We start from the raw sequence: 21,189 nt of genomic DNA, 5'->3' as shown, positions 1-21,189 counted from the left end.
TGAATGCTGTGTCGTCTGCATATGAGGCAATCAGGAGTTGCGGTTGTTGCAGCACTGGTAGGTCAGCAGTATATAAGGTGTATAGTATAGGGCCCAGTACACTGCCCAGAGGGACGCCCGCTTTGATGTGCTCTATTCTTGATAAGGAACTCTCACACCTAACGTAAAACCGTCTGTCCAAGATGTATGATTTAAGTACCATCTAGTACGGGGCGGGTAGGAGCTTCTTTATTTTGCGCAGGAGCCCATCATGCCAGACTCGATCAAAGGCCTGCTTCACGTCCAGAAAGACAGCGGAGGAATAAAACTTGTCTTCAAAAGCATAGAGCATCTTCTGCACGATGCGATGGCATTGCTCAGGAGTGCCATGGTGTTGCCGGAATCCAAACTGGTGTTCTGGGATCGTGTTTCCTTCGTCCAGTAGCGGCAACACTCTGGCCAAAAATATTCTTTTGAATATCTTGGAGAGTATTGCCAGCAAACTGATCGGACGATACGAGGTTACTTCGCTCTCGGGCTTCCAAGGTTTAGGAATCATTATAATCTCTGCGCACTTCCATTGGGTGGGGAAGTGGCAGAGATCAACGATCCTGTTGAAAATGTTGGCTAGTAGTTGTATCACTCTCGGCGGCAAGCATTTGATGGTGACTGCATCAATGCCATAGTAGCCAGGGCTTTTGGTTGTCCTCAGGAGTAACTCGATCGATGGGAAGAGCCATCTGAAGGGTGGCCTCAAGGAAGGACAGGGTAGCATTGGCATCTTCTGCGCTGCAGGTGCTGAAGGGTTTGAACGAATTGGCTAAATGGGTCGCAAACTCTTCAGCTTTGTCCTCACTAGATCTGCACCATAGACCATTTGGTCCTCGGATAGGGACTTTCCTGACGGTGGGCCTTTTAAGGTATTTAGTGGCTTTCCAAAGATTATGGTCAGGTTGGTTGGGCTCGAGTACTTGGAGGTATGCGGCAGTGGCTTCGTTGCGGGCTGAGTTGCCAGACACGTCTCAAACGTCTTTTCTACCGCAAAGCGTTGTTGATCCCGTCACACCAGGCGAACATGTCCCTCTGAGGTGTTGGTTGGTGTCTGCTGCTAGTTGGAGGGCTACAAGGGCAAGCCATTTTGTCCTTTCCACTGTTGAGGCAGACGTTGGGCTCAGTGATCTCGTCAAGCATAGTTTTGAAAGAGTCTATGTTGGAGTTTTTCATGAGTAGCCTGGTGGTGCGTATTGTCGACTCGACTGGGATATCTATCCAGAACTTAACAGCGCAGTGGTCGGACTGCAAGTCGTGGTCTGTATCTGTGTGAATGGAGCTGCTGTTGATGCCTCTAGAAATAGCAAAGTCCAAGACATCAGTTGTCTTGGCCGGATCAGTCGGCCAGTAGGTAGGTTGGCCAGATGAATAGGTGGTCAGGTTGAGGGTACGTATGCATGGGAAGAGCGCAAGTCCCTTTGGATTGTTGAGCCTGTACCCCCACCAGGTGTGCTTGGCGTTGAAGTCGCCTCCAGCCAGGAACCTTGGGCCGAAACCGCTAAGTGCTTGATTATACCCAAATAGTAACGAGCTCACGATTAAAACTGACTAACTGTGCTGGATATCTCAACTACCCTGTGTTTTATACGAGTGAAATTAGACACACGGCCTACTTAATAAGAGATGAAATTCAACAAAAATAATTTAAATCTTCCAATCGAAACAGGCCGTGAAAAACCATATACAACGTTGAGACTTTCAAGATTTCAGTAAGGAGATGTACACTGTTGAGTTCACACGGCTTCGCTTGGGGATTTCCGTATTCAAAAATTTAATTTTCCATTTTTTTTTTCGGAACAAACAGTTGAAATTTTCTTTTAACTTCAGGACAAGCGTTCTGTCGCTGTCGCCGAGTGTGGTTCGGTGGAAGGCGCGCACAAGAATTGTGCGTCTCGAGTTCAGTCGTTGTTACAACTCGAGTGCGACCGAACTCGCTGCGCTAATTATTGATCAAGAAAATAATACACGTTATACACCAATCAGTTTTCCAACTTGATTTATTACAACAATGCCACGAACACGCAGGGGGGCTAATTTGAGTCGTCAAACAAACAGATCTAGAGGCATGCAGAAGAAGAGCAATAAGATCAGATGCAGAAAGGCAACAAAGTAATGCAGATGTCCGTGTAAGAATGGCGCAGTTACGTGCATCACAATTACAAGAGGTACGAGATGAGCGAAACCAACAAAGACAATTGGAACGAAGAGAAGCGCGCAGATTCGTAGCCAACAGACGTAGAGGGATTGACCAACATGAACAAGTACTTCGAGCATTTACATCACATTCATTTCTTCGACTAGCATTTCAGTATGAGCCTGATGTTGAATATTACGCTCATTCTAAAGTGGTAATTGGTACATTGGACAAGGAATGCCCGCACTGTCAAGCCGTTAAATTAAAAAATGAGCCAATTGGGATGTGTTGCTCATCAGGAAAAGTGAAACTTCCAGAAATTGAAACACCGCCGGAACCATTGCACGGCCTCCTTATTGGTACTGATCCAAATTCTTCGCTGTTCTTGCGTTCAATTCGGCAATTCAATTCATGTTTTCAAATGACATCGTTCGGAGCAACGGAAATAGTTAAAAATTCTGCTGCAAATGGTCAACAATTTAATTCCACATTCAAAATCAAAGGTTAAATTTACCACAAAGTCGGCTCATTACTACCAATGCCAAACGAACCTTATAAATTTTTACAAATTACTTTATGGGTGGCGAGGACTCCGAACGGGCACTCACCAATCGCGTGAATACACGTTGCAACTATAATCACCTCAATTCACCATTTGCAACGCGCATTGTCAGCGAGCTGGACGCTCTGTTAAATGAGCACAACGAATTGTTGAAATTATTCAAATCACATATGCATAAGCTACAAAGTGACAATCACGCTATTTTCATCAATCCTGATAGAACACCAGCTGGAGGGCATATACGTCGATTCAACGCACCTGTTGTTGACGACGTGGCTGGAATCATGGTTGGCGACCATACAGCTACGCGACAAATCGTGATTCGAAGAAGAAATAATTCTCTTCAGTCCATTCCTGATACCCATCGTTTATATGATGCTCTCCAATATCCACTCATTTTTTGGAAGGGACAAGACGGATATTGCATAAACCTTAAGCAACGAGATCCGGTAACAGGTAATTCATTCATTAAGAATATGAAAACTCATCAATTAATACATGGATATACTATTATAGGAACCGAAACAAACAAGAATATTAGCTCAAAGGATTTCTATTCGTTTCGGTTGATGATTAGACGTGGTCAGGATAATATCATTCTACGATGTCGTGAGCTTTGCCAACAATTTATGGTCGATATGTACGTCAAGATAGAGAGTGAACGACTACGATACCTGCGATTTAACCAACAGAAGCTGCGTGCGGAAGAATACATTCACTTGCGAGATGCTATTGCCAGCAACGCTGATACTGCCGAAATCGGTAGCTCTGTCATCCTACCATCATCGTACATAGGTAGTCCACGTCACATGCAAGAATACATACAGGATGCTATGACCTTCGTACGTGAATATGGACCACCGTGCTTTTTTATTACTTTTACATGTAATCCAAAATGGCAGGAAATTACATCGTTATTATTACCTGGACAAAGTGCAATACATCGTCATGACAGGGCATGTGAACATGCGCGTTCAAACGCTTCAGGATCCATCCGCCGAAACTTTTTCGAAACAGCTATTAGATATTGGCAATGGGAAAGTTACCGTACATGAAAATACTGGATCAATAAAATTACCAACCGGTTTTCGCACAATCGTCCACTCGCAAGATGTTCTCATCGACTGTATATTTCCCGATGTACACACACAATATATAAATCTTGAGTGGCTGGCAGACAGAGCCATTTTAGCAGCGAAAAATGTGGACGTTCATGGATTAAATTTCAAGATACAACAATTGTTGCCAACAGACTCTGTGTCATACAAATCTGTTGATACAGTTTGCAATACTATCGAAGCTGTAAATTACCAAGTAGAATTTTTTAATTCCTTGGATTTGCCAGGCATGCCACCGCACCACTTACAATTGAGAGTAGGATCTCCGGTGATTTTGCTCCTTAACTTGAACCCACCACGGCTGTGCAATGGCACACGATTGGTTATTAAAAAATTAATGAAGAACGTGATTGAGGCCACCATTTTAAATGGCAAGTTTCAAGCTAAAAGGTAACACGAAATTCTTTGACTGTTAGGCGTTACGAAGTTCGCCGGGTTTGCTAGTAAGAATATATATGTATACTACCATTTTAAATGGCAAGTTTCAAGCTAAAAGGTAACACGAAATTCTTTGACTGTTAGGCGTTACGAAGTTCTCCGGGTTTGCTTGTAAGAATATATATGTATACTGAAAACATGAATTGAATTGCCGAATTGAACGCAAGAACAGCGAAGAATTTGGATCAGTACCAATAAGGAGGCCGTGCAATGGTTCCGGCGGTGTTTCAATTTCTGGAAGTTTCACATTTCCTGATGAGCAACACATCCCAATTGGCTCATTTTTAAATTTAAGGGCTTGACAGTGCGGGCATTCCTTGTCCAATGTACCAATTACCACTTTGGAATGAGCGTAATATTCAACATCAGGCTCATACTGAAATGCTAGTCGAAGAAATGAATGTGATGTAAATGCTCGAAGTACTTGTTGATGTTGGTCAATCCCTCTACGTCTGTTGGCTACGAATCTGCGCGCTTCTCTTCGTTCCAATTGTCTTTGTTGGTTTCGCTCATCTCGTAACTGCGCCATTCTTACACGGACATCTGCATTACTTTGTTGCCTTTCTGCATCTGATCTTATTGCTCTTCTTCTGCATGCCTCTAGATCTGTTTGTTTGACGACTCAAATTAGCCCCCCTGCGTGTTCGTGGCATTGTTATAATAAATCAAGTTGGAAAACTGATTGGTGTATAACGTGTATTATTTTCTTGATCAATAATTAGCGCAGCGAGTTCGGTCGCACTCGAGTTGTAACAACGACTGAACTCGAGACGCACAATTCTTGTGCGCGCCTTCCACCGAACCACACTCGGCGACAGCGACAGAACGCTTGTCCTGAAGTTAAAAGAAAATTTCAACTGTTTGTTCCGAAAAAAAAAACTGGAAAATTAAATTTTTGAATACGGGAATCACCAAGCGAAGCCGTGTGAACTCAACAGTGTACATCACCTTACTGAAATCTAGAAAGTCTCAACGTTGTATATGGTTTTTCACGGCCTGTTTCGATTGGAAGATTTAAATTATTTTTGTTGAATTTCATCTCTTATCAAGTAGGCCGTGTGTCTAATTTCACTCGTATAAAACACAGGATAGTTGAGATATCCAGCACAGTTAGTCAGTTTTAATCGTGAGCTCGTTATTATTTGGGTATAAAAAATAGATGTTGGCCTATTCTCAGTCCTACACGATCTGCATAAAAAATTTCGTGAGAATCGGTCGAGCCGTTTCGGAGTAGTTTGGTAACAAACACAAACACAACGAGAATTTTATATATATAGATAGATATCTTTCAAAATTAAAAAAAAATCATGTTTTTTACATATATATTTATATTTCAAAATTGAAAAAAAAAATTTTTACTTTTTCTTACACAACATAATATATAAAAATAATAATAATAATTTTTATATTAAATAACTTTAATATATTACGTTATTTTTTTTTTAAAGGGAGGTGTAGAATGTTGTATGCCAAATGAGCATATGCCCACTGTATTGTAGAGTATACAATATAACAAGTGGTCATATGCTCAGCTTTAAAGTAAGAATAACACCTCATACCATAACGACACTTTGTTGCTATGTTTGTACAATAACAAATACCTATATATAAGTGCAGTAATAGGATCCGCCAATTATGCGGACTGGCCGCAGCGTGAGAACGCTACCGTAAGCACTTATTGAGTATGTACCATCCGTATATTTATATGCATATGTACAAATACATATGGCATGCTATATACTGCCGTTCTGCGGTACTTTGAGCGACAGAACTCCAAACCTCATTATGTGCTTTAGGCTAAGTCCATTATTAAAGATAGAGAAAGGAGAGTAGGGCGAACTTACGAAGTGTATAAAACCTTTGTTACGTAGGGGTCATTAAATTCTTTGGCCCAACGTTTTTTGAAGCCAAGACTCCGCATGCTCTATTGACAATTGAAGAAATGTGAAAATTAAATGAAAGTTTTAGGTCAAAAATAACGCCTAAGTCTTTGAATGATGGTACACAATCCAAGTAATGTGCTAGGAACGGAGACAAACGACTGAATGTCATAAAAAAGCACTTTGAGGCATTAAGGTGTAATTTATTAACGTGCCACGAATCACAGAATGCATCGAGATCTGATTGCAAGTACTGTTGGAAAGAAGGATCACTATAGGAATAAAAAATTATGACGTCATCCGTAAACTTGAGCACGCGTGTATGAGCCAAGGCAAAGGCAAATCATTTATAAGAGGGGTAAATAACAATGGGCCCAGATAACTGCCTTTGGGGACACATGAGGTAACTCGAACAGTTTTAGATATTGAGAAACAAAAAGACACCTTTTGGGTTCTGCCAATAAGATACGATTTTAACCAAGCTAACAGTTTCGGGGAAAAGCCCATAATGTTAAGTTTCGTAAGAAGCATAGAATGATCAATCGTATCGAAAGCCTTGCTAAAGTCGGTATAAATAAGGGTAGTCAATTCTAAAAGGTTGGTAAGCGACGAACGACCTTTCATGAAGCCATGCTGACAAGGAAAAATAGTGGATCTGGATAGGTGTTGAAGGGACGACGTAATAATTTTCTCAAATAGCTTAGATATTGTGGAAAGTTTGGAAATGCCACGGTAGTTAGAAATATCCGATTTGTTGACCTTTTTCAAAAGCGGAATAATCAAAGACTCCTTCCAAACATCAAGAAAGCTACAAGTATAACTCGAAATAAAGCATAACCGAGATAAAGACTTATCCCGAAATTTATAAGCCATAACTCAAAATACAATAGGTTTTTCAGGAGAAGGAGAAAAGAGTTAGAACAAACTCTTAAAGACAAAGAAAAACAAGAGGAAGCACAAAATTCTCTTTATTAATAAAACACCACAAAACATCTAACAAAGAAGACGCAGCTGATCGTGCAATACTTGACAAAGTGGAACAAACAAGGAAATTTCGTAGACAGAATGTTGACATATTAGCCAGTTTCAATGGAGAAGAGTGAGAATGAGAAAAAAAACGGATAGTATAATTAACGATTTAAATACATATAGAACTTTAAGGAAGGACCCAACCACAGACCAAAAAACACGAATTGGTGGAAAAATTATACAAACATGAACTTATTTCAAGAACCGAACGAAATAAGCTAATAACAAACACATCAATTCCACCAAGAATATACGGATTACCTAAAATTCATAAAGAAGGTCCGCCATTTAGACCAATCTGCTCATCAATTGGTTCGCCATCCTACGTACTATACAAATACATAGTCAACATATTAAAAAATATAGCGGCAGACTCAACATACGACGTAAAGGAGGCCACAGAATTTAAGACAAGGAATAATGACACATACATTTGCGGCTATGAAAGATTAATATCATTTGACGTAGTCTCACTTTTTCCAAGTATTCCAATAGAATTGGCACTTGACACTATTAGGGAAAAATGGACAAAAATAAAAGCGTACACTAACATTCCAAATTTAACGTTCATGGAAATAGTACGTTTATGTATACAAGAGAACAGATATTTTAAACACAAGGACATCATATATACATAACTAAAAGGAATGCCTATGGGATCACCAGCGTCACAATTATTAGGCGACATAATTATGGAAGAACTCCTAGACAATATGATGAAAACACTACAAAGACCACCTAGCATTATGACGAAATATGTAGATGATCTTTTTGCCATAATCAAAGAAGACGAGATTCAAAACACACTTGACAACCTATATTCATTTGACAGAAACATTAAGTTTACAATAGAGTTGGAAAATTACAATAAATTGACATATCTAGACTCATCAATACACAGACGAGGAAACGAACTAAAATTTAAATGGTACGAAAAACCAACAGCATCAGGAAGTCGAAGTCGATGATAATGAATACAGCAAGAGGTTGTATACAACGGATGCTTAACATATCGGACGCAATTTTTCATGAATAAACGAAGGAAGAAATAAGACGAATTTTAAAAGATAATGACTTTCCAAACCATAAGGACATTACTAAAATCTCACAATAAGAAAACCAATAAAGAGGTTTCGACAAAACGCTTTATGTCCGTCACATATGTCCCACAACTATCGGAAAGATTGGAAAACTCGGATTTCTACGACACAGAACAATTACAGATCGCCCACAAGCCGAACAACCCGTTACGGAGTATATTCAACAGGACAAAGAGCAAAATTGATACAATGGACAAGAGCAACGTAGTTTCTAAAATACCATTTAACTGGACCAATGTAGAAAACTAAAATGTACCTATATAGCAAGCTGTTTTTCATTTTTTAACAAAAATTGACCTCGAGCCGGCTAAACATACCACAAAAAATAAATATTGGTAAAAACTCTGGAGCTATAAAAAAACACGACCGTCACGACAGGGAGCAGAATTCAACCCTTAAACAACGACACTTGCAATAACTCCTATGACTTTTACCGAAACAGCAATAAACACTGTTGCCGTCTTTCTCGTTTGTTAAATTGCCTGCGCCAGATTTCATCTTACGATCTAATATTAAGACCTCCTCGATATCTCTTGATTGTAAATCCTTTATTCATTTGTTTCTTAAAATCGTAAAATCTTTGTAGTTCCAAATAACTTTGTTAAGTCTGACTTAGTCGAAGAGTGAACAAACCGTACCAAAGCTGTTTTGTAGGGGGGTTGAACTCCCTTTTTAGTGGGGGCAGCTAAATGAATTTTCTCCTATTAAAGTCTTCCTTCACTTGTTCGTTTAGTCACTTTTCTAGTTAAACTAAATCTAGCTTATCTAAGAGCGGGGAAAAGGCCCCGCTTGGAGCGAAGTGTGGGGAGTTCTTATCGTGGGGAGAGCGGTGGGCATCACCGCCTCCCTTAACCCTTGTTTTTCCCGTTAGGCATAAACAAAAGCAATTATTAAACATTAAGCAATGTTAACTTATAGCTTTAGACATAAACTGATGCCCTTTGTGGTCTTGACGTCTGCAACACGCACCTTTCTATCCTTTCTCGGTGGCCAGTGTTGTGGTGGTGTGGTGTCTTCGTGAATTCGTGAACCAGCTGCCCCACTGAAAGATTTGGCTGTTCCACCTATTTCGCTGTTGGAGTGTGAAATTGCTGTTACTCGATGCCATTTTTCGACATAGCGCATTTCCTTGCTCGGTGGATTTCCAAGTTGATACAGTGCAGTATCTAGCGCACACAACAATGATTTTCCGATTAGCAACTGTACAGGTGTGACAGCGGTTATATTATTGCGATCATCTGATGTTGGGGAGAGTTTAGAATAGCTTTGACGACTTGTAAAAACGCTTGAAGTTCTTCTTGGGTCAGGTACGCCTTGGATATGTTCTTCAGCACCAAGGTTCTGTCTGTCTTTACCGTCTCCTCCCAGAGGCCTCCGAAGTGTGGGGCTCTAGGTGGGATGAAACACAAGTCGAAAACCTTAGTTGTACAAATTAATGCTGTCGATATCTAATTCAGTTATCCATTGGCGTGCAAATTCGGATAACATTGCGGGTGCTTCAGACGACAGATAAATCAAAATGCCCTTGCATTTACAAGCCAGACCCGCATCAGCAATACCATCAAAGTTCTAGTTTATTTTTTGCATGACTGTGATACGATTCTTCAAAACAATTCAGTGAGCTCCGTGGCTAAGAGGGTTTAATTGGTTTTTTTTGAAAGCACTGTAGCTAATATGAGTCCATCTGCAGCCATTGAAAAACGACTGTGGAGTCGCTCCAAAAATATACGTCTTTGAAGTACTCCTTTAAACAGTTCTCATATTTTCATCATACACAGCTGAGTAGGAGTGCACAGCATAGCTTCAGTCGTGGTAATGATTGTACCTTCATTGATGCGACCTCAGACTTGGCGATGAGAAGGTTGACTTCTATGTCGTTTTCGTGGGCGCGAACGTAAATGAAGCATCCGTATGCCATATAATTTACGGCGTTCAAAAAGTGAAAACGAATTCTGTCCACGGGAGTGACCCTATCGAGACTTTTCAAAGTCAGAATTCAACAGAATTTTACAACGAATGATAATGGCGCTAATATATCCGAGTATATCGAATTTTTAAGCGATTTTTGAAAGGATCGAACCTTTTTGTAATGGGTTTCTGCATTTGACAGTTAGTTCAAAAAGCAAATACGTTTCGATGTGGCTGCCAAGTGCCTAAAGTTTTAGTGATATCTTGGTCTTCCATGGGTACAAAGACTTCGTTTTAGGAGGTTGGAATAATATCTGGCGAATTGATTAATGATTCGTAAACCAGCTTTAGGTAGAATTTAAACGGTTTTATCCTTCTTCTGATGCAGACGACAGATGTAGCGGCACCTAAAGAATATTCAGATTCGTCGAAGGTCAGCGATATGATGAACACTCTGTATGACAAGAAAAAGAGCAGCTGACATTCCATAAGATTTTTTGCAGTTGAGGTGTTTTGAGTGGTTGGTTCGCCAGAGAACCCATTTGTAGTACCGATCCCGTTTATCTACTGTCAATTCAATGTCAATTAATCTAATCCGAGCCTTAAAAAGTTATTTAGGTATTTACCTTAATTGGTTTTCTCTGACCCATCAAAGACGACGCCAAGCTTTGTAATTAAGCTTTCTGGCCGAAGTACGCAATAGAGTTCGTTGTTTTACAGTTTTCCATTTCCCATAAACTTTTGAAGAACTTTATATAACGAAGTTCTGTTGACTGTAAATAAGCATTTTGGGGTAACAGCGATGGTGCTGGTTCCTACGTTGCCTCCAACAATTCAGCCATATTTTCATTCCCTCTACATTGATTAGTACCGTCAGGTGCTAATAAGATTCATAGGGGTAACTAATTGATTTGCAGCTGGTAGTGGTTTGGAGTGGATATTTGTCCGAAATCTTCCTCTCTATTAAGAATGATCACCATACCAATTCTAAGTGTCGTGACTTTATTGTGGCGATTGCCATTGATTTTGCTTTTCTTCCGTAATTAAGTTGATCTGTTAGCAGGAGTCTGAACCACATGTCATTTGTCCACGAGTATCCTCAATCTTAAATAAAGCGCTCGGAAGTATCATTATGCCTTATAGGCCCCTCGATGCGTTGTTGTGTGTTGAGCTACATTGTATTTGTGTAATAGAGTATGGTGGTTTGATTGCCAAACCATCTCGATTTAGACGGAGACTCAGCCACTCGGTCATCTTTGTGATGAAAATTGAAACAGCCACCTGCAGTTTTTATGGCGTTGATTCGCTGGTGAAATAAGCTGTCAGTGTAGTGTGCTGTAGATATGCAAAACAAGCATTCGCCTAATGGTAAGAAATGTTTTTCTCTAGATATGTTCTTCAACCGTGATGTAGGCTGCTGATGTTCAGCTTGAACAGCTTGTATAAGCCTTAATACGTGGATAGTTTTTCTAAGTTTTGTTTTTCATCATAACTCGTTTTAGTTTCACAATCTACCTTGCTCAACACAACGTAATTCATAATGCAATTCGTGATTGCATGTTCAGCTTGATCAGCTTGTATAAGCCTTAATACGTGGATAGTTTTTCTAAGTTTTGTTTTTCATCATAACTCGTTTTAGTTTCACAATCTACCTTGCTCAACACAACGTCATTCATAATGCAATTCGTGATTGCATGTTCAGCTTGATCAGTTTGTATAAGCCTTAATACGTGGATGGTTTTTCTAAGTTTTGTTTTTCATCATAACTCGTTTTAGTTTCAGAATCTATCTTACTCAACAGAACATAAATCATAATGCAATTCGTGATTTGCTCAGCGGAACCCAGTGATAGCAAAGATCCTTGTACAACTGAAAGGATTGCACTACTTATAGAGCTGGTCCAGAAAGTCAATACAATAGATAATTGAGTTTATCGATTTTGGATATATTTAGAGGTACAAGGTTTGTGAACGCTGACCTGAACCCTCGAATTGGGCATATATACCATTAAAACTAGGAAGTTTCAATTTTAGAAGTCGATGACCATGTCCAGGGCCAAATGAATTTAGAATGCTTGAATTAGCTCTAGGCAACGCTTGTGCCTGTAGTTTTGTTTGTAGAAGCGAGAGTATGTTGATCTTAGCTGTGCAAATCAACTAACTCATGCTGCAAATCTACTTTTACTTTACATTTCTTGTTGTCATTATGAGCTTTTTGAGAAAAAGTTTTTGTTGATATATTGGTAGAACTTGAGTTTTTGAAATCGCGGACACTTTTATCGTTTTGACAACACTGATTCTCGTTTTGACAACAGTGGTTGGTAATCGATTGCTCACATCGATTATCGCGAAAAAGACATATAACATAAAAAACAGAGTTTCAGTTTCACATAGCAATTTCATAGATATCATTTATTTATTTATTTTGTATTTATTTATTTACGTCAACTAACACAGCAGTTGACGAAAAAGGTTAAGCTAAAGACAGATAGTAAATAAAGGTAGCTTAGCTTTATACACAATTAAGCTTAGCTTTATACACAACTAAACATCCCCGACCCGGTGGAGGTGTTTTATTTGCACAAGGTGCCAGCTATGCCCCGATTCACAGCCAATTTGGTCAGGGATGATTTGCAGCCAATCCAAGTCCAGAATATTTTGATTGGTTTCGCTGTAGATGATCAAAGGGTATAGCGCGAAGAGAAGTGACAGAACGATAAGGAGAGATAAGGTGAGAAAGGTTGTCAAAAAATTGGCAAAGAACACGAAAAGGTTCGTGAAGAGATTAGTTAGTCAGACATTTACTAAGGTTGAATAGGAAAAAAGTTTCTGGTCCGACGTGAGGGAACACAAAAATATTGCGTATCTAGTAAATTAGTAGAAATGACTTCGTTGTTGACTAGTTTATGGAGAAAGAGAATGCCAAAAACGAGCCTACGGTTGTAAAGTGAAGGAAGGTTAATAAGAAGAAGTCTATCAGAATAAGAAGGTAGGCGAAGACTCGGGTCCCAATTAAGACCGCGTAAGGCAAACTTAAGGAATTGCTTCTGTACCGATTCAATACTACGCTGGTGAACATCATATTGCGGATTCCACACTGGTGAGCAATATTCCAGTGTATAAAACCTTTGTTACATAGGGATCATCAAATTCTTTAGCCCAACGTTTAATGAAGCCAAGAAGGCTGCATGCTCTATTGACAATAGAAGAAATATGAACATTTAATGAAAGTTTTGGGCCAAACATAACGCCTAAGTCTTTGAACGATGGTACACAATCTAACAGAACAGACTTAACAGAGTAATGAGCTAGGAACGGAGACAAACGACTGAAAGTCCTAAAAGAACACTTAGAGGCATTAAGGTGTAATTTATTACAGTGTAAATAACAGTGGGCCCAGGTGACTGCCTGACGTAACTCGAACAGTTTTAGATATCGAGGAACGAAAAGACACCTTTTGGGTTCTGCCAATAAGATACGAATTTAACCAAGCCAACAGTTTTGGGGAAAAACCCATTATGTTAAGTTTCGCGAGAAGCATAGAATGATCAACCGTATCGAAAACCTTACTAAAGTCAGTATAAATAACATCAGTTTGACACTTTTTACGGAAGCCATGGTGTACAAGGGTAGTCAATTCTAAAAGGTTAGTAAGCGACGAACGACATGCTGACAAGGAGAAATAGTGGATCTGGATAGGTGTTGAAAGGAAGACGTAATAATTTTCTCAAACAGCTTAGGTATTGCCGAAAGTTTGGCAATGCCACGGTAGTTAGAAACATCCGATTTGCTACCCTTTTTAAGAAGCGGAATAATAAAAGACTCCTTCCAAATACCAGGTAAGCTACAAGTCTCACTCGATATAAAGAATAATCGAGATAAAGGGTTAGATAGGGAAATCGAACACATGTTAAGGAAGCAACTAGGTATATTATCAGGACCGGGAACGAAGGAAGACGTCATGGATGACAAGCTACATATAATACAGTCTTCAGTAATACTAGGAAAAAACATACAATTTAAATGTGGGATTAAAAAGGGATAGGCTGAGGGTTCCGAAACAGTAGTAGAATAAGTCGACTGAAAGAATTTAGCAAACAGATCTGCAATATCTGAATCATTATTAGCAGTCTGGTCATTAAGTCTGAAGGTGGAGGGTAGTACATTAGAGCGTCTTTTGGAATTAACAAAGTTGTAAAATCTATTGGGGTTCTTATAAAATTCAACCTTACAGCGAACGATATAATTATTGTAGCATTGAGTGTTTTAAAGACAAAATTGAGATTTGGCAATACAGTAATTTGCTACGTGTGAACCAGACTGGCGCGCTGGAGACGGTAGACACATTCACATAAGGAATTCACGTAAATTTCTAATTTTCTATGTGACATTTGTTGTATTTATTATAAATTTTGATGTTTCATCATGAAACATCTTTGTTAATGTTTTCTGACGTGTAATAAGCCAGGAAAACTTAATTTTTAAGCATGGGTCTAATAATATGGCAAGGGACTGTAAGAGTCCTGCCACGGTCGCCAAATATTGCCGTCGGCTGATTTCTCTTACGATCCCAATAAGAAGACCTCATCGATATCTATTGTAAAACTTTTATTCAGTTGTTCTTCCAAGTAGAATCTTCGTACTTCCCAATAACTTTCTTAAGTCTGGCTTAGTTCTAACTGTAACATACAGTTACAGGTTTATACTGATGGAAGGTTTCGAACTCAGCTGGATTGGACTGCCACACAAATGGCAAAGTCACAAACAGTGACTTTTATCAATAACTACGTTATTTTCTAAGCTATTGTCATAAAAATTAATATTTGTTAATTTTGTATACCTATTTCCTATACCTGGTTGGGGCGCATGCGAACAGAATTTTTTAAAAATACGTAAATGCATTTGTTATTATAAATCTGAAATATTTGTTTTACTGGTGTATAACCTGGACAAAGAGACGACTCACTTATTCATTTTTATTTAATTTCTGTGGATGGGGTCCTCTACAATTAAACCGCTACGCATCGGGTTGGAGCTAGGTTTTAAAAAGCGTATGTGGCTTCTTTTATATCTGCGAGAGCTACAATCCTTGTTAAACTTGCTAAAGTTGCAACAGCTACACTTTCGTTATGGCTTGAGGTAAAAGGCCTTTGGTGCAGATGAAATTCAGTCTTTATCACCGTTTCACACTGAGTTTCCTCTGCCACTCCTGCCATGAACCTTGGCAGTACCAATGCTACTGCCTTGGCTGAGTCCAACCACGACAAAGGTATGTCAATTGGCGACCGTGCCCGCCGGTGGTCAGGTTCTGCACTATCGAGCAATATTCATATTAATTGTCGGCATTTAGTGGCAAAGTCACAAAAAAATAATTTTTTAGTGACGTCTTCAGGATGTGTAAAATTACTTTATGGTATATCTAATAAAACAGCAACTAATATTTGAATTTGGACATAACTTTAAAAAATCTGACTACAATCAGCTTTACCATGTTACTGCACTGATTAAGTTATGGTCTGACATAATTATCATAAATCAATACAAACTTACATTTATTCACTCTTTTAATAGGTCATTGTGGTCACACTAGTCCTTGTGAGCAACTGTGCTATGAGATTCATGATGGTATTTATGAATGCGACTGTATTGAGGGCTACGAGCTAAACAGAAATGGATACAGTTGCCAAGGTAAGTGTAAGGCTGTGAAATCTTATAAAAAAATTGCTAATTATTATATTTCTTCAGTGATTAATGCCACCAATAATAGCATAGGTGGTGTTCGTGGTAAATCAGATGAGGATGTCTTTTATGAAAAAGGAGCATTCTTTAGCGCCAAATTGGCTAGTGCTGATACACTTAAATTTATGTCACAAAAACCATTGACTAATTCCAATGGAAAAAATAACAATTTTAACGCTAATTATAAATTGTATTCATATGCCGAAATGGAAAATTATGACTACAATGATATTAATGAACATCCACAAAGCGAACCGAAAGTCAATTTAAAAAAAAAAACAAATAAGTATTACATATCAGAGAAGAATATACATTTTGATCTAAATCGTCTAAAACGCAACACTACCACTAAACCAGATACTTTAGCGAAATCGTTTAAAGAAAAATCTTTTTCTACCAGCGCACCATCGGTAACGGACAAAAATGTATTTGAATATAGTGCCTATTTAAGTGGCATTAAGAACTATGGCTACAAATCAGATAATTCTAGCTATGCCAATAATAAGCAAATGAAAGTAACCACTAAAAAAAAAACACATACATATCACCGAATAAAAAATATCAGCAACGTAACAAATAATAATCAAAAAGACAATGAAAATGCAAATAATATGAAAGTACAAACTTTTATCAATACAACTAATTTCAAGAATAGTTTATCATATTTGAAAAATGTAACAATCGGAACAGGAAACCATAAAAAAACCATCACGTAAGTTGAAAAATAAAAGACGTATGATGTATGTATGTATGTATGTATGTATGTATGTATGTATGTACATACATATGTATGTATATCGGGTGTCGTGGAAACGAAATATGAAGACGAATGAAAATACATACACATATACATATTTTCAGCAATGTACATATACAGTCTGTATGTACATACATATGAAGCACTAATCTCAGCTGTCAAGTAACTAAATAAAGAAATGTATTAATTATATCACGCAACCATAGGGGTGAATGCTTCCCGCAACTTTTGATTATCAAAATCACTTCAGCACACTAATAAGCCCTATCAATATGTACCAGCCTACCAAATTTTATTAAAATCAAACTAGAAACATGAAAAATATATGTATAAACGGGTTTTACTAGGCGGTCCATAGGGGCGGAGTTGGCCGTAGGCCAGTGGCGGCGCTTTAATGCTAGTGTGTTTTTGTGAGGGTGAGATAGCATATGCTATGAGGTGAATTTAATAGACATTTTCCAAATGAAAAATATTTTTTTACCTGTGCATGGTATACGAAAGTCGGCGAGACGACTTACTTACATAATTTTTTATTGCAACAATTGTCTAGTCTTTTTTAGGTTGCTCTTTATTGCACTGTGCAACAAATTGTAGGTTGTTGATTTGGTTTTTCAAAGTTAGCTCGTTTTTTTTTGTTTTTTAGCAAGTTGAAATTTTCCGTTTTTAAGGTTATTTTTTAACTAAAAAAAAAATGACAAACTTGTCATATGAGCTAAATATTATTTAGATATCAATTCCTTTTTCATGCATTCGACCTAAATCATCCTCATTTAATGTGAATATATTGGTAAAAATGCCTTTTTCAGCTACAGTTTTCCAAAAAATTACAATTAAGCCGTTTTTTATACCCTTGCAAAAATGGTATATGAATAGGAAGCATCTTCGACTATATAAAGTATATATGTTCTTGATCAGCACGACGAGACGAGTTCATATAGCCATGTCCGTCCGTCTGTCTGGTTATATAATATTCATAAAATGAATTTATCCTACATAAGATTTGGGTGCGGCTTGTAAAGTATCAGTACATTTTCATTGTCAAATATGTTTTAGCCTATTCAACCAGTCATCAGCTCTTGAATAACTTTGTTTTGAAAGTTAAAAATTACTGTCACTTATCGCAGTCGGTCGTTATTTTTTTCCGCTCCTGCATGTTACATTTTTTCTTTTGTGGTATTAAATTTATTATCAAGTGTGGTACAAAAATCACCATCAGTTTCAAATCCTTGTGCAATCCAATACGACTTAAAAAAAACAGAGGGCCAGTGCTGACTTCGACCGCGTCAAAGTTTGTATACCCTTGCAACATTTTTTGTAACTCTTTTCTTACCTATAGCCATCAAAGTGGAAAAACGTTTTAACTAAAAAGTCTAATGTTTGCGAAAGCGGCTTACAATCTTGGCATAGGAAATAACGAAGTTGTTAATCAAAGTCACTGTTCTCCACCGATCGTTCCTATGGTAGCTATATGATGTAGATACCCGATCTTTATCAAATTCGGCACAGTCATTACCAGATATATTAAACTATCAAATGTTTAATTTGAAAGCAAACGTGTTAAAAGGAACGAAGTTATTGACAAATCCCTGTTTTAGACCGATGGTTTCCATGGGAGCTATATAATATAGTCACCCGAGCGTGTTCAAATTTGGCATGGTCATTTATATATGTAATAAACTCACCCAAATTTCATGACAATAGCTCAGAAATAACCGAAGTTTTTGAGAAAAGTCACTGTTCGTGACTTTGGCGTTTGTATGGGAGCTATATGATATAGTGGTCCGATCCAGCTGAATCTGAGATCTACAACCCCTGCAGTATGTACAAGCCTACATGAAAAAAAAGCTCTGAAGCTCTAATGGTCTAGGAGGAGTTTGCGTTGATCCAGACGAACGAAATGGCGAACGGACGGACATGGCTATATGAACTCGTCTCGTCGTGCTGATCAAAAATATATATACTTTATATGGTCGGAAATGCTTCCTTCTCTGCGTTGCACAGTTCTGACCAAAATTAAAATACCCTTTTTGCAAGGGTATAAAAAAAAAAGTTGCCACAGAACTTTGAGTGATTTCATTTTTCGCACATAGTTGGATTTGGTAGGGTGTTCATTGTGTATCAATTATTTTGACCTGCATTTATAAAGCTCTATAATTACAGTATTTAAGACACAGAAGATGACTTAGAAATTTGTTTTTTTATTAACTTCTATGAGTTTAATTCAGGATTAAAAATTGAATTGAAAATGGCGGGTTACATTTGCACGCGAAAGCAGTATAAAGTGTTTGCCGGTTACACATAAACGTTGTCACTTTGTTTTCAGTCTGTGGCTCCTAGATTTTAAATTTCAATTATGGCAATCGTGCGGTAGCTAGTGAGCGAGACAAAACTACACGCAGCGGCCGTACCTATCTGGTCGACTCACTCATTGGCAAAAAAAGAGAAGCGTTTATTCAAAAAGCTCTCGCCTCGATCTTATCGCACACTTAATTTAACGCCAATATATAATATAATAAATATATGTATTCTTATCACAAAGAAACATTGTTAATAAAATAAGACTAAATAAGGAAATCACATCCTTAAATATTATTGAAATAAATAAACCGGGATAAAGTAAAATCCCACAAACTGGGGGGCTCAACCGGGACAAAGTAAAATCCCACAAACTGGAGGCTCAACCGAGATTTCTGGCCCAAGACAATTAGTTAAATTTGTGTGTGTGTGAAGTTCGCAAGTGAACAGAAAATTGTTAAAATTGCATGCATTAACGTGTAATACATATACAAAATCAAGGTTGTTGGCGAACGAATTTCACAAGAAGCAACCACTACAAGTTCAAAAAGCAGTGGAAGTTGGTGTGACTGTACGAGAGGCGACGAGTGGACGGTGAGCTTCCGACGACGCAAGTAGAGCGTCACTAAGAATTTTGGCGCCGTTTAGGCAAAAAGTCGGCGACTGAAGTTGAAAGCGGCTCGAGAACGGTGGTGACTCGAGAGGAAAAGAGAGAGCAGACAGCAGAAACGAAGTTGATGATAACCAGTGTTTACTGTGAAAGCAGACAGCGGATACGAAGTTGATGATAACTAGTGTTCACTGTGGAGTCAGGACAGCCGAGTGAGTAGTGACAGCAGAGTGAGTGGCAACAGAGAGCAAATCAAACATCTATAAGAAGACTGAGTGAGTTGCTACAACGAGAGTTGCTACATAGAGCAAGACGACTATAGTTTAATTATTGTCTTGAGTGTGAGTTACTTTGCTTGCACGACGAAACCAGACCGGTGGCAGATATATTGACGAAATTGTAATGTACAGGAATTTCAGTTATTTTAAAATTCAACTGATTTGGCTTATTTAGTATTTTTGTTGTTGTTATCGATATTTGCTAAAGTGGTGAGAATGGAAATGTAGGTAACCAGCTGGAAAAAGAATGAACTAAGTGGCAACGCCACACAGCTGATCGGTTTGTTTTGCATTGCTTTACATTATTTTTCTATAAATGGAGTTTGGATAAAACAATAAGAAAAATAAGGCAAAAGAGACTTATTGGGCAGCGTGGTTTTTGGAAAAGTGTTCTTTCTTTCCTCCACGTGAATTCCAACTGATCGGACGTATTTGTCCAAAGTTTTAAATAACCCAATAGGTGAGTGCATCATAACCCCTACGCGTGTGCGAAAAACAAAGTATATGCGTGTGTATGTGTTCAAGAGTAATGTAAGTTAATTTCATTGCAATAACTCTCGAATTATTGTACTTTTAACTTATGCATTTTCTCTTTAACAGCATCGGAAATAGTTTCCATCAAGTATTGGCAATTTTTCTATTAATTCGCCTTGCTTGACATTTCTTTGAGACACCTGTCTTCGGCAGACTAGCCCCCAGCAGTCTCAAAATTTTTGTGAGTGAACTGTTTGCATCAGTCAACGGCTTGAACCGACGATCGATTGTGGAAATCCGAGAGTTAAATATAAATTCCCAAAATAGTTTTGTGTCTTATACAAGTGTTATTATAGATACGGCGTTAGCGAAGTGAAGTGAAATTTCGAATGTTGAGACATTTTTAATTGTCAACATCGCACTTTCGCTTATCTTGCCTCATGCAATCCAGACCACACCAACAGAACACGTGGAGGATTATTTATTTATTTATTTACGTTAACTAACACAGCAGTCGACGAAAAAGCTTAAGCTAAAGACAGATAGTAATTAATTGAAAAAGATAGCTTAGCTATATACACAACTAAACATCCCCGACCCGGTGGAGGTGTTTTATTTGCATAAGGTGCCAGCTATGCCCCGATTCACAGCCAATGTGGTCAGGGATGAGTTGCAACCAATCCAAGTCCAGAATATTATTATTGGTTTCGCTGTAGATGATTAAAAAGTATAGCGCGAAGAGAAGTGACAGAAAGGTGAGGAGAAATTAGGTGAGAAAGGTTGTTAAAAAATTGGCAAAGAACACGAAAAGGTTCGTGAAGAGAGTAGTTAGTCAGAC

General features: G+C 38.3%; 2 protein-coding genes across 2 annotated transcripts in view; both read left to right on the top strand.

Moving 5' to 3' along the window:
- Positions 1 to 21,189, top strand: part of LOC6652588 (pikachurin) — a 568,882-nt gene that overhangs the window by 159,737 nt on the left and 387,956 nt on the right. Inside the window, exons 3-4 of the mRNA XM_015176487.3 lie at positions 15,770 to 15,886; positions 15,944 to 16,649. Of these exons, the coding sequence (XP_015031973.3) occupies positions 15,770 to 15,886; positions 15,944 to 16,649 (823 nt within the window). The remainder of the gene's footprint in view (positions 1 to 15,769; positions 15,887 to 15,943; positions 16,650 to 21,189) is intronic.
- Positions 2,664 to 4,303, top strand: LOC124461006. Its single transcript, XM_047012593.1, has 2 exons — positions 2,664 to 3,182; positions 3,243 to 4,303. The coding sequence occupies exons 1-2, from the start codon at positions 2,741 to 2,743 to the stop codon at positions 3,779 to 3,781; spliced, it is 981 nt and encodes a 326-aa protein (XP_046868549.1). The 5' UTR covers positions 2,664 to 2,740; the 3' UTR covers positions 3,782 to 4,303.

This window comes from Drosophila willistoni, unplaced genomic scaffold (genome assembly GCF_018902025.1).
Source record: "Drosophila willistoni isolate 14030-0811.24 unplaced genomic scaffold, UCI_dwil_1.1 Seg171, whole genome shotgun sequence".
Classification (NCBI taxonomy): Eukaryota; Metazoa; Arthropoda; class Insecta; order Diptera; family Drosophilidae; genus Drosophila; species Drosophila willistoni.
The sequence above is the reverse complement of the archived record's forward strand: the minus strand, read 5'-3'. Positions and strand labels throughout refer to the sequence as shown.

What these genes read in the sequence shown, in the direction of transcription:
- LOC124461006 (XM_047012593.1), top strand. Translation starts at nt 2,741, where the DNA reads ATGGGTGGCGAGGACTCCGAACGGGCACTCACCAATCGCGTGAATACA. An exon ending in GCAACGAGATCCGGTAACAG is followed by an intron (nt 3,183 to 3,242) that starts GTAATTCATTCA and finishes ATACTATTATAG; the next exon opens with GAACCGAAACAAACAAGAAT.